Source organism: Calidris pugnax, unplaced genomic scaffold, assembly GCF_001431845.1.
Source record: "Calidris pugnax isolate Ruff unplaced genomic scaffold, ASM143184v1 scaffold101, whole genome shotgun sequence".
NCBI lineage: Eukaryota > Metazoa > Chordata > Aves > Charadriiformes > Scolopacidae > Calidris > Calidris pugnax.
The window spans coordinates 548803-563312 of NW_015090815.1; the positions used below are offsets into that span (position 1 = coordinate 548803).

The window sequence follows — 14510 nt, forward strand, 5'->3', positions numbered from 1 at the left end:
GGAGGAGGGAGCCAGACTCTTTTCAGTGGTTCCCACTGAGAGGACGAGGGGCAACGGGCACAAGTTGGAACATAAGAGGTTCCACTCAAATATGAGGAGAAACTTCTTCACGGTGAGGGTGACGGAACCCTGGAACAGGCTGCCCAGGGAGGTTGTGGAGTCCCCTTCCTTGGAGATTTTCAAGACCCACCTGGATGCAGTCCTGAGTAACATGCTCTAGCTCTAGGCAATCCTGCTTCAGCAGGGGAGTTGGACTAGATGATCTCTATGGTCCCTTCCAACTCTAGAAATTCAGTGAAATTCAGTAAATCATAGAATGGTTAGAGTTGGAAGGGACCTTAGAGATCATTGAGTTCCAACCAACCTGCCATGGCCAGGGACACCTCCAACCAGACCAGGTTGCTCAAAGCCCCATCCAGCCTGGCCTTGAACCCCTCCAGGGATGGGGCATCCACAGCTTCCCTGGGCAACCTGTTCCAGTGTCTCACCACCCTCACAGTAAAGAATTTCTTCCTAATATCTAATCTAAATTTCCCCTCTTCCAATTTAAAACCGTTGCCCCTTGTCCTGTCACTGCACTTCCTGACAAAGACTCCCTCCCCATATCTCCTGTAGCTCCCTTCAGATATCAGAAGACTGCTATGAGGTTTTCCTCTTCTCCAGGCTGAACAACCCCAGCTCTCTCAGCCTGTCTTCATAGGAGAGGTTCTCCATCCCTCTGATCATCTTCGTGGCCCTCTGCTGGACCCGTTCCAACAGGTCCATGTCCTTCCTGTGTTGAGAATTCCAAAGCTGGACACAGAAAGATACTTCTCAATAGCTTACAGTATGTTATCACTGGACATATTTTGTATATTTGCTCTTTAAATAAGCTTATGTTTCTTCTCCTCAGTGTCTGTTATGCAGGCTCCATAGTTCTTGCTTCATGTGACTCCAGCATATATGATCCTGGCAAAAAGATACCTACTGTCAAAGGGAATCCTTATTCTGTATCAAAATGTTATAGAACACGTCAGGGAAATACATGCAGAATTGGCAATGGATGGTTCTGGCTCTCCTCCTGCCCAAGGCTCTCGGTGGCTGGCACTGGGTGTCTCTGGAAGGTTTCATAGCCCAGAGCATTCATTCTGAGGCATCAGAGCCAGAGCTGGCCTGGATGCCTGTCAGGCTGTAGAAGGACAAAACTCAGGGTACTCTTAAGCCTGTTGTGTATTGACTGAACCTCTTTCAGCTTAGTATTTAAAGCTTAAATCAACCAAATTCAATATATAATTTTGGTGCATTCTGTAAGGGTTCTGCATCCTGTACGAAACAAATCTTTCAAGTGGGATATTGCAAGCAGTATTGTGTTGTAGAAATGCAGTAATACATCTGAAATGGATGCTAAAACACATCAGATCTAGTGCAGCATCAGGGAGAAACAGGCTCATGTCTAAGTTTTTGTCTTGAGCTATATTAAGCAATGACACGTACAAATGATTTTATGATCTAGCCATGAATGAGGACAGTAGCCATTATCAGATGTGTGAGAGGTTATGTGAGAATTGCTGTGAGAGGTTGGAGCACTTCATTGTCTAGGTTAGGTATGGCCAAATGAAGTCTGATGCCTCACGTGACTCATGCATAGTTTAAGTAAGCATCTTAATTCTCTATTCTGAGAAGTTCAGGAGCTGCAGTTGTTGTTTACCTACTGGGTCAGTAGATTCTTTTAAAAATTTACCAAGTATATAAAAATTGTATACCTAGAGGTAAATATATTAATTAAAATAGAAAAAAACCCACCACCACCTAATTCTCTATATTGCTAGAAGCTCCATTTATTGCATTTGCTTTTTTTTCATGAAATGCTATTCACCTTCCAGCTAACGGTATCTGTGCAACTGTCAGGTGAGAATTAGCTCAGACAGGTCAGGGTTATTATTACCTTCCTGGAATGCACTGAATGAACTTACCTCCGCAGCTTTCCAAATGGGGCTCTGACCGCTTTTACATCTACATTAAAAGCAATGCCAAGGAGTCAAACACTGATAATTTTATCTCTGTTCCATATCTGTTGAATAGTTATCATTGGTTATCCCAGCTTTTGTTTTAATAATAAACATTTTGGCCACCTTTTCAGTCCTTCAAGAGATAAGACTGCTGATGCTGTGATATGGTAACATAATTAAAAGGGATCAAACCAATTGCTCAGTTTCCCAAGAGAGTGTTTCATATGCCCTTACAGAAATGGTGGAGGTCTGACGACTCTGGTGTGGGTGTTGCATGGAGCACAGAGCAAGGACAGGTGTGGGAGCAGTCGAGCCTTGTTAGTGCAGGACATGCCCAGCCCAGCTCATCTGAGAACGCCGAGTGAGATGTTGCACCAGTGTGGCAGTCTTGCCTCTAGTGAGATACCGAATTAGAAGAGTACAAGTTAAACTGATGGCCATGGGAGCCTGGAGACCTTGCTCTCCTGCCTTGCATGTGTAGAGGGCTCAGTGGTTTTGTGTCTAAACTGCCTCCATTTGGGAAGAGCAAGAGGGGCAGTGGGTGTTGGAGACATGCCTCTCCTAAAGAATGAGTCCAGCCCAGCACAGTGTTAGGGCTACTGTTGGCGGCCCCATGCTGGTGTGGTGGATGATCCCAACCCTGAAATGTGGTTCCAGTGGCTGTGTTTCTAATGTTTACAGAATCACAGAATTATCTAGGCTGGAAGAGACCCTCGGGATCATCGAGTCCAGCCATCCACCCTACTCTAAAGTACTCCCCTACACCATATCCCCCAACACCACATCTAAACGGTTCTTAAACACAGCCAGGGATGGTGACTCAGCCACCTCCCTGGGCAGCCTATTCCAATGCCCGACCACTCTCTCTGTGAAGAATTGTTTCCTAATGTCCAGTCTAAACCTATCCTGGCGCAACTTGAACCCATTACCCCTTGTCCTATCATCTGTAACTTGGGAGAAGAGACTGACCCCCGCCTCTCTACACCCTCCGTTCAGGGAGTTGTAGAGAGCGATAAGGTCTCCCCTCAGTCTCCTCTTCCCCAGACTGAACAACCCCAGCTCCCTCATCCTTTCCTCATAAGACTTGCTCTCCAGACCCCTCACAAGCTTCGTTGCCCTTCTCTGGACCCGCTCCAGCACCTCAATGTCTTTCTTGTGGTGGGGGGCCCAAAACTGGACACAGTACTCGAGGTGGGGTCTCACCAGTGCCGAGTACAGGGGGATGATCACCTCTCGGGTCCTACTCCCCACCCTATTCCTGACACAGGCCAGGATGCTGTTGGCCTTCTTGGCCACCTGGGCACACTGCTGGCTCCTGTTCAGCCCACAGTCCACCAACACCCCCAGGTCCTTTTCTGCCAGGCAGCTCCAGCCATTCTTCCCCCAGCCTGTAGCGTTGCATGGGATTATTGTGACCCAAGTGCAGGACCTGGCACTTGGCCTTATTGAAACTCATCCTGTTGGTCTCAACCCCTGGATCCAGCCTGTCCAGATCCCTCTGCACAGCCTCTCTACCCTCCAGCAGGTCGACACGGCCACCCAGCTTGGTGTCATCTGCAAACTGACTGAGGGTGCACTAGATCCCCTCGTCCAGATCATTGATAAAGTAGTTTGGCTGGAAGTACCTCTGTGCTGTGTTGTAGAGCAAATTCTGTATTTTGTGATTGATCAGCAACAAGGAAAGCCCTGCTTCAGTGAGCCTTCAGAAGCTTTTGTCTCTCTTTGTTCAGTTTAGTGCTCAGTACCCTCGGTGTAAAACACTGAGAAAATTAATAACATCTTTACTCCATCAGATTCTTATCTTGAGGTGCAGCTTTTTGTCTTCATCTGTATCAAAAGCTGAAAGCATTGTATCAAAATGTGCAGTCACTTGTAGTACTTTCATGACGGCTAAATAATCTCTGCAACAGCTTCATGGACACTAGGCGTGCAGCTCTTGCACGCTGGCACTGGCACGTCAGGTCTTTGAAGGCGGTAGGTGTTCTCGGCATGGCTGTAGCAACAGAAAAGCCTGTTGATGTTTAGTAAAAAGGAAATGTTACTTAAGCTAGTCCCTGCTTGGGTTTGTGTGCAGAGAAGCTGCTGCTGCTAGGGCTGCACGCATATTCAGAAGTACAAAATTATCAAGGCATGTGAGGGCATCTCTGTATCAGCTGGTCAGAAGATAATGAATTTGCATAGAAATCATTAGCTGTAATACACAGTGTTGGCACAGTTTTGTGTCAGAACTCATGAGAGGCCTAAAGCCTGGGATGAGGGGGAAAGGCTGCTGGCCTCAAGCAGAGCTGGGTGAAAATGGGGAATGTGGCCCTTGTGGTTGTGCAGTGGTAGGTGAGATACCACAGGGACACTGCAGGGACCTTGTTGTTGATGGGACTATGGCATCCTTTGCAAAATGAGCTGTGAGGATTACCACGTGGCCTATCTGATCTGCACCAAGATGTGAATTTTTTTGTTAATTTTATTCTTCCCATTAATCTTTAAACTCTGCTAAGTGGAGTTATTGTTCAGGTTAACTGTGGTTTTGTCTTTCAGCACTTCAGGTTGCAAGGGATTACTTAGAATAAAGAAGCAGAGCTGAGCTTTCCAAGGGGAAAAAGGTGTCTCACTCCTCCAGGCTGTGCTGTAAACACCAGTCGAGAATTGAATTAATGATACACTGCGAGAGTCGTATCTTCACATGAAAAATATGCACACTAAGTGATTTTTGCTTTGGGAAGTATTTATATCATGCTGTTAGGAGTATATAGACAGCATGTTATCTCCATTTGTTTTAATGCCCATTTGCCTTAATTATTAATGTGAACTTGAGCTGTCTCCTTCAGTGCATTTAAAAGCAAATCACCCCAAGTTCAGAAGTTCACTGCACATGCCCAAAACTTTTTTTTTCTCAAGAGCTTAAACCAAACCTCAGTGATCTTGTCATGTTCTGCTTGACCAAATACTGACCTTCCTCTGCAGTAGGAAGACATTTAAACCTGTTTTATAAAATTAAATCAAATTCTTGTAATCCAATGAGATTTACAACTGCTCAAGTCTAGTCAGATTCATGTATGTTTAAAGTGAGACAGGTTCATATGGTATTTGGGTTTTGTGAGCTGAGGTCATATATAGCATTTGAGATTAAGTTAAAAATCAATGGGTTTCACAAATGTCATGAGAGTAGGTCTGAAAAATATTTCCAATATTTCTCAGAACGATATCTACATATTATTTAATATTAATTGCCAAAGGTTTCTCTCTATTCTGCTGTACACCACATTTTCTGAAAGTATGTATGCTGTCATGTGTAGTAACTATTTCCCAGTGATTAGTGTGACAGTAAGTGAAGTGTGGATATTGAGACTTGCCGTATCATGCATGCCAAATTCCTATATAGCCCAACTGTTGTGAAACAAACCATGCTATTATGTTTTAGACACAAAGCCATATTGTATGAAATTCCATCCTGTCACATACAAAAGGACGTGTATTTAAAAATAAAATCTTTTTTTTCTTTAGGTTTTTTTGTTTACTTTTTTGTATATATTCTGTACTTAACTACTGAACCCCTCAGAAAATTCAGCCTTTGTCCCTATGGAGTAATCATGTTTCAAACTTCAATCAGACAAATTGTTAATGTTTTGAGGAGATTTTAAAGACACTATTGGCAAAAGAAAAAGAAAAAAAAAGGAAAGAAACAAAATCAAAGGTTTCAATGTTCCAGACCACTGAGGTTATGCATTAAATGGCTTTCTCCGAAGAATTCTGATGTAGTAGATGTAATTTACATATGTGATCATACAGTCCATTTTTCATAAGTAAAAAAACTAGCTTGTCCTTAAACAAAGCAGTAAAATTAGTCATGCATTCCACCAAGACATCGGTTTTAGGATTTTTTTAACAATCTTAGGAGTCCACATGCATATGCCTTTTGCAGTGTCCACCACTTTCTAGAAGTGACCTTCACAGAAGACATGGGTTTTGGAGAAGAATTTTTTCATTGCTGTGCAAAGCTCCGTAAACAAAGTTAGATCTTTGATGTCGAACTTTAAAGATACAGCTGAGGCTAGCTAAAAGTGATTATTTGATCCATAAGTTACTTGGATGATCTTCTTTGGCCTGTATTTCACAGGAGGTGAGACTTGATCATTATGGTCCCTTATGAGTTTAAAATCTATAAATGCTTGGGAACATAATACTAATAATGCAGCAACTGGAATCTTCAAAGCACTATAGAAACAACTAACACCACCCCACCCCCTCAGCACTACTTGGAATGTTATCAGGGCAGGTAAATGTAATAATTATAGCAGACTGAACTATTTTTTGCAGACTGTCTTTTTTATATTTATTAATTATTAAACCATTTCTAATTTTGACTGATTTATTCACAATTATTTCATTAATTGATGTGACTGTGTTGCAGCCCTAGATATTTTTGTTGGCTCTATATTGTATTTATGTATATCTGCTGATTATTTGATCCTTATCTTAGGCTTCTTGATTGATCTCAGCGCACTGGTATCTTTTTTGTTCCTAAACTGGGATGGTGACTTTGGCTTCCTAAACTGTTCCTACTCAAAATGTTTTTACTTTATATTAGTTAATCTGATTTTCTTGCAAAAAAAAAAGAAAAAGAAAAAGGGGTAAGTTGGTCACCATTAATAAAGTCAAAATGTTAGCACTACTCTCTTCAAACAGCACTGAGGAACTAGGGTGTCATCATCCATAATTTCACCTGCAATTCAGAATTCATTAATGTTTGGATAGTCTTTTCTTTTGCTTTGCCGTACTTAATTGTCATCTTCACTATACATATGGATCAGTTACGGAATGGCACAATACTTATATTGGAGAGTAATACTTATTTAAGTGAGCTAATTTTTCTGACCACAGTAGCTTTCATTCAAGACAGAGCAAGTTTACTATGGCTCCTAAAAATGATGCAGCCACCTCTGTGGGGAAAAAAATACATTGATGAAATGATTTGCCAGAACCTCTGACCAAATAATTGATGCAGGTGGGATTACGACACAAGACAGTCATTGTAGACTCAATATGATCACCAGTCCATGGGAACTTTGGGTGGGTAGAAGAATTAAGACCAATTCTCCCTTTCCTTTCTTTGTTAAGAATTGCCTTTTTTCCTTGTATTTTTGCTGTTTTCTGTAATGAACTTTCTTGTAATTTAAAAAAAAAAGTTGAATTAAACAATTTCTACAATCTGGTAGTTTAAAGAATCTGGAATTAATCTCGTTGTGGAATCTATAGGCAATGTTCATTCAAGATGGCTTTGTTTTGTCATGAATTGAAAGTGAAAACAGATAACTTTTTAGTTCATATTTTCTTATAACATTCCCAAGCATATAGCTCCTAGTAAAACAGTAAGATTTCTCAGACTACCCTAGGTATCTTAGAAAAGATAATTCACTTACAATTTAATGCTTGCATTACATTAACACCTATGAAGCTGTGGGAACATATGAAAAAATAAGAAGTCAGTAATTCAGAAAGACAAATGTCTTCATGAAACATGATGCATATGTTGTGTGTTACATGTCATTGGATTTTAAAATTTGATACTTCACAAAGTTGTATGAATATTGCTCTTACTTTAAGCTTGGATTTCATGGGTTTAAGATAGCAATAACCGTTTGTTTTCAGCACTGTAAATTTTCGGTCTGTCAGTACATTCAACAGAATGTAAATGGAAGAATCAAAAAAGTTGCTTTCAAGATGCTGTTGCTCATGATGCTTTAGCATACTAGGCAGGGCATATGTGATATGGTGCATTTTATGCTCTATATTTGTAAAATGTATATATGAATTCTGAGCTATCAATCCAGAAATAATTCATTGACTCCCTAACCTGAGGAATGTCTTTCCTGGTAGAGCTCCCAAACAGACTTTGTCTTTATCCTGGCTAGCAAGGCTTGGTTTCAGCTGTGCTGACTGTAGATGGAATTGGTAAACAGAATAATGATATTGTTTTTCAGAAAAACCTTCTTGTTTGTGTTTCAGGCTGAGCTATGTGAATCATGCGGAAGATCTAGCCTCCAAACTACTGCAGTGTTTTCCAAAGAACAGATTATCAGCACAGGCAGCCCTGAGCCATGAGTATTTCAGTGATCTGCCCCCACGGCTATGGGAGTTAACTGATAGTGAGTATAAACACCTCCGAATCGATTAAAAACAAAGATGCTAGTTCATACAGACGCATGTGTGTATGCTAACCCTCGTGCAGATGGCTTCATGACCATACACAGCCACACACAAAAATATTTGAGTGCAATTATATAGTTTGAAATTACATAGTTAGCTTGACACAGAAAAAAATGGATTCTTTTTTTTTTTTTTTGCTATCTCTGCTCTGCAGTCTGCAGCCAGCTATCTTTGTATTTGATTATGTGTGCAGCCAAGAGAATTATCTGAATTGTCATAAAGCAAAAGGAAAAATACAATTTACATATTTAGTGCTTTTCACTTTATAACATACAGTACTTCTTAACTAGCTGCAGCATACAGGATAAAAATCCAGCTGTGTTTGATTCATAGAATCTCTATCGGTTATAACAGTAACCTTGAAGAATGGACTTAGCATTTGGGAGTCTGAGAAACACAAAGTAGGCAATGGGTTAATTTGCTGAATTAGACTGTGTAAGAAGAGCACGGCAGTTGATATTATTAACTAAGAATGCTTTCAGTATTTACATACATCTTTTTGTTCCTTTTATTAAACAAAATGCATTCCAGTTCACTTGGCAAAAATATTCCTATCATCATGTATGCTGTCAGTTATCTCTTTAATAATTCTAAATCGTTTATATCATACTTGTCCATATTTCTTTCCAGTGTTAAAAGCACACTACTGTTTATTCTGGGGAAAATTATTGTCATGCATGATATTTTTGATTCAGATTCTGTTATTAAAAATAGGTTTCAGAGGGGAATAACAATCAGCATTTTGTTTTAACTTAGTGTGGTTAAAGATGTTAACTCAATGTGGTGGAAGAGAAGCATGCTGGCATTAGAACAGTGCATGCTATTTTCAGCTTTCAAGCATACATCCATTAGCAAAAGATCTAAATCCAGTACTTTGAAGCAAAAAGTTCAGAAATGCAACAATGGCACATGTCTGTGTAACTATGGCTGATTTGTTTACTTACAAAAATGGAGCTCGCCTTCCGAATATGAATACACAATTTTGTTCACAATTTTGTTTTAGATTTTGTTTACGTGTCAGTATGAAAACTTCCATCTTCTAAAAGTTTGTAATTTCCTTTCCCAACAGTTGGAATAGTTGTATTTTGTACTGATTCTGTGGCCTGGCTGCCCAAGTGCCCTACTCCCTACTCTGCTCTGAAGGGCACTCTCCCATTTGTAGAATATGAACATTAAAACCAAACTAGGACCACTAAATTTTGTCCATCTTTTGTCAGAGACCATGTCCTTCCTCTGCATTCGTCTGACCCCCGGTTTCCTCCTCTGACATGCTATCCCACCAATCAGTTTGCTGACTGCAGTACTATATAAACTACAAATTCAAAGGAGGTAGCGTAAATTAAGGCTGTCTTTGCTGAAAGTGATGCAAAGAGATTCATTTCTTCAGAACTAATGAAACATCAAGAATGCCTTTTTGCACTAAATGGAAAACAAAAATCACTCTGCAGTGGTGACATCTCAATCCTTCTGACTGTGTGATTTAGTCTAGCCAGGATTTTGAATTCTGAATTCTGCAGTAGTACTTTTCTGTTAATATGGACTTATTACTCACTTGCCACTTAGTTTATCAGTCAGTGGTTAAATCCAGTTCTATCAGTGAAGTAAATGCCTACACATTATCACTCTGCAGCAGGCTGCCAACAGAGACAGTCTTGTCCTAGTCATTAACAAGCACAATATATGCAGAACACCAGAGGGGAATTAAAACCACAAAAAATACCTCAGGGTGGTATTTTTAATATGAGAATTTAATTTGTAATTTCACAGATTAAGAATTTTGGCTGCATTAATCCTTTTATCAGCTCACAGCAGGTTATTTGCAGAAGCATAACCATAAGGCGATATTCATTGGCAGAAACACGTCTTTGCATAACGTTAAACATCAGGAGCAGTGAAACCTTTTGAAGGGGGGAGAATAAAAATGAAAAATCATTATATTTTAAAGCAAGGTTCTTCTAAATGCCTCCAGTAAAATTTTGAGTTAGAGAAAGGCTGTTTCTGTGTCTAGTAGATAATCATTATGAAGCATAGATACAGATGCAAGAAAGGACAATCCCAGTATCAAATACTACAATCACTTTTATTTGGTACGACTTAGATATACTTGTAAACATATTTACAAAACAAAGAAGTCATGTACTTTGGAGAGTTGGGAAAATGTTTGCTGTGTAGTGAAATTACCATTTTTTGTGATTCTAGTTCTCTGGGTTAATATTTTATATTGGGAAAGAACTTGCTATTGATAATTAATGAATTGTAGGTATAAATACATTGAGACTTTATGCACAACAGAAGTGCATGTACACACAGAATCTACTGTCTTCTAATCAAGACACTACTGCAATTTTACAATTGCAATTCACCATGAACTATGTTTTGTGCTCCTAGTGCTGAATTGCACGGTTGGTGATTTAGCACTAAAAACCAAGGAAGGACTCTCAGGTGAGGAGGAAGAAGGAGCGAGAGGGGAAAAAATCAGTGAAATTATTTTCCATCAGAAAATATTGTTTCTTTGGAATCAGTATTTCAGTATTTCACATGAAAGTATTTCACATAAGTATGGTGACTGCCTACATTGAGAAAGTCGAAAAGAAGTGTTTCTCTTCTTGTTTTGACTTCAGTACTATGATTTATATTCCATGTAATATATTGCAGGATAACATTTTGATCTCGTGTTTTATTTTTAAAATGTGTGAAAAATAAGTTTCTGTGAGATGCAAAATTTTGAATTTTTTTTTTGTGTGTGTGTTTTGGTTTCAAGTCAAGGCATCGTTTCAATTGAGTTAGAAATTCAGTTTCCAGATGAGGTCTGCCTACCATCTAGCCACTTGGATTTTTTAAAAATATTACATTAAAAAGTTGAGTTGTGCAATTCTGCAAAAAAAATATTGTCTAGGAATACAATGCAGTTGATGAAGAAACACAGCCTTCATTCATCTTAGACTGGAGCGGTAATCTATAGGCTAACTGCTTTTAGTAAATAAACGTACTTCTTGTTTTCTATTGAAGAAAAAAAAAACAGTCCTCCTCCTTTTCTATGTTCATATTTGAGAGCTCATATTGATTTATTTTCATAAAATATATGTTTGCATAGAATGTATGTTTACAAGGGTAGCAGAATATCAAATGCAAGTTGAGATGTCATGAAATGTCAAAAATATAGTGGGAAGATCTTGTGGATAAAACAATAGCTGGGTCTTTAAAATGCATAAAAATGAAAGTGTGGCTCCAAAAACTACACCTGTGCTAGTTGTTTTTGTGAAAACAAAGAAAACTGTTCCTGCCCTGATCAGTTCTTTAAACAGACAGTCTATTAACATTGGCTCATGCAATCATGCAGTGACAGCTGTCCAAGGGTATTTTCATATGGACACTTTTTCTTAGAAGGTATTAAAAGTCAGTGATTTTTCCCCACCAGTGTGAGGTATCCTAAGTAAACATAAGTTCTTATATCATCAATGTGTGAGTCCTTAACCATCACAGTTTGATGCCTGTGATTAATGCATCATGTTTACTAATAAATAGTTGCCTAATGTTGTGTGGAAGTCTTCAAGGTTTTTCTAGCTCATGCAGAAGGGGGTTGCTTTATGTAAAATAATTTTGAGTTGTTGGCATATTTTTAAGAAGCCTAGTTATCCCTAATAGTTAATAAAATGAAGTAAAATGAAATATCTCAGTTCAACTGGCATCAGTATTTTGAAGATATAATGCGTGATGTCAAATTATTGAAAAATCTTGCTGCGTTTTTTCACATTCCTCTTTATTTCCAGGTGCTGTTAGAGAGGAAATTTTTAAATGGAAAATATTAATTATATAGCAGTGTAAGGGCAAACAAACCAGACTCACTGGAAAAAGGGTTTTTTTAGATGTGTGCAACTGAGAGTGTTTGCATCCTACAGCTTCCATCATCATGTATACAGTTCTTTCTAGTGGGAATAGGGGATATACATAAAAGCTGTACATATTTACTCAGTGTTGTATTTGCCATATATATTATGTAGTTATTTTTAAATTACTGCTTTTGCAGAAAAAAATCAAAGTTTCTGATCAGCTACTTTTTTTTTCAGTGTCTTCTATTTTTACTGTACCGAATGTAAAATTACAGACAGAGACTGGAGAAAGCATGAGAGTCTTTGGAAAAAACAATAGTTATGGCAAAGGTGTATCAAACAGCAAACACTGAAGAATACCGATAGTCACAACTGATAATGCAGGTAAGACATGATTATTGGAAGCTATATCTTTGAAAAAACTCTTTATTTTAGTTCTCTCTAGGGAAACAAAACATAAAATTCAACTGCATTTTTCTTAAATTGCTCACAGTCAGGTAGATGATCTGGTTTTGCAGTGTACATGGTCAATATGAGTCTAAGCACCTGACTTCGTAGGCAGGCTCAGTGTCACTGACAGGTTGAAAATGTTGCAGAAGTTAGTGCCAGCAGATTAAACACTAGGTTGCCTTTAATTTCGACTGATTTTTTTTTTTCCCCTGATAAGATATGGTGAGATAAAATATCTGTTGCAAGTTCTGTTGTTAAACTTCGGGGCAAAGACAAATATGATTAATTTAGTAGGTTTGGTAGCGTTGATAGTAGAAGGATGTTCTTGATGGAGACAAAGGTGCTGTCATTTAATGAATTTGATCTATATCACTGGATCTACTGGAACTGGTTTTGTTCTTGGATGACTTTCATTCAATACCCCATCTTTTTAACCCTAGTTATCCAGCAGCGAAATAGTGTGTAGTATGACTTCATATAGCAGCTTGTTATGGAGGTTCTAGGAGCTGAGAAAATGCACACACTGCTCATGTACCTATTCAAAGATATAGTATGATATGTGTAGTTGATATTCTCATTGTCTATCTTTAGCTAAGTCTGCTTGTTAGAGAATCAGATACAACTTTTTCTAATTAATTATATTCAGTTTTACTCTTGTATGTTTATGTGCAATATTTTTTTAACCCTGTAATGTTAAGGAGGCTGTTTGCCTGACAGGCAGCAATTACTGAAACACTGAAAGAGTAGATTTTGGTCTTGACAGCCTGCCCCAATTTTTGCACGTGCTCTTCGCCAGCAAACCATTTAAGATTTTCTAATGTCAGAAATGAGGCTGCCTCAGAGCAGTCTGTTTACATCTTTATTGACAAGCTAATCCCTACTTTTTCCTGGGGCCGTGTCCCTGCAGACATCTCTCCAGCCTTGTCTTTTCTAACGTGACATATCATCCATCTAAAGTAAATTTAGAATGTGCCCAGCTGTGCTAAGACCTTTTCTTTCTAAGCTTATGTACAGAATCTCATTTCTCGTGTACGGAATCTCCTTTCTGTTGCTTCCAAACAAATGTAATTTTTCATTTATACAATATGCAATAGAAAGTTTGTATTTGCAAAAGAGCATGTAAAATATCACAAAAGAGAACTGTTTGGTCATTCTTATTGAATAGCTATTTAAACAGGTACAGATGACTTTTAAAATGTTACATGTAAGCAGAAAGAACCATGTGTACCTTTGATATAATGGCTGTACAGTTGTGGCTACTCAACCACAGCTTTAATACAGAATAGCACCTTTCACTGTGTAAGATCTGGAGGCACTTAACAAATGTTGTGACATGCGTACATTATTGATTACCATTTTCCATTATGGCTTGGGACTTTGTTGTGTTAGGTGCTTACAGTGCAATAAAATATCAGTTGTTTGTTGTAGTATTTGATTTATATAATATAAGATGGGGAGCAGCAGTACCAAACAAAAGTCCTCTTACTTCTACAATGTAGAGAACTGACAATTGATGAGTTTAAACTAGAATGGCATGGGAGGCAAAAGAAATATGGACCTTGGGTGATGAATTGTTAGGATGAGTGGAAACCTTTAAAAGGATGAGACCACCAAGCAAGAGGAAGTAAGAGTGGTATGGAGAGTGAAAGGAGGTGGGGGAAAAAAGACTGCAGTTTTGATAATGTGAAAAGGAGGTTAGGTGAAGGCTTAATCTGAATAGCAAGTGGCTGTGATTTTAAGCAGTAGAGTGGTGTCTGGCAGGTAGAATGTTCAATCGGTAAAAGAGATGAGTTAGGACATGAGCGAGTTCTAGCAGAGGACTAGAGTTGCAGTAAGCTGGGTAGTAGCATTAGGAATGGGTATTTGTTATGAGATATTCAGTGAAAGCCTCAATTCACAAGGCTCCGTGATGCAAAAAGATGCGTGAAAAGCAAAAGGAAAGATGACAGCAGCTCTCCAGGGCCATGAAGTTAACAGGTAAGCGAGACGAGTAGAGTTAGAGGGGTGGAAGAAAGCAGAACTAGCTGTTAAATTGTCA

The 14510-nt window shown here is 38.8% G+C and overlaps 1 protein-coding gene across 4 annotated transcripts in view; it reads left to right on the forward strand.

Moving 5' to 3' along the window:
• CDK14 (cyclin-dependent kinase 14) overlaps positions 1 to 14510 on the forward strand; it is a 323677-nt gene that overhangs the window by 244234 nt on the left and 64933 nt on the right. For all 4 annotated transcript variants that reach the window (XR_001411694.1, XM_014939683.1, XM_014939682.1 and 1 more), the window contains exons 12-13: positions 7992 to 8131; positions 12260 to 12406. Coding sequence is in view for 3 of the 4 variants with exons in the window: in XM_014939683.1 (XP_014795169.1) it covers positions 7992 to 8131; positions 12260 to 12375 (256 nt within the window). In the remaining variant the exon portion in view is untranslated. The remainder of the gene's footprint in view (positions 1 to 7991; positions 8132 to 12259; positions 12407 to 14510) is intronic.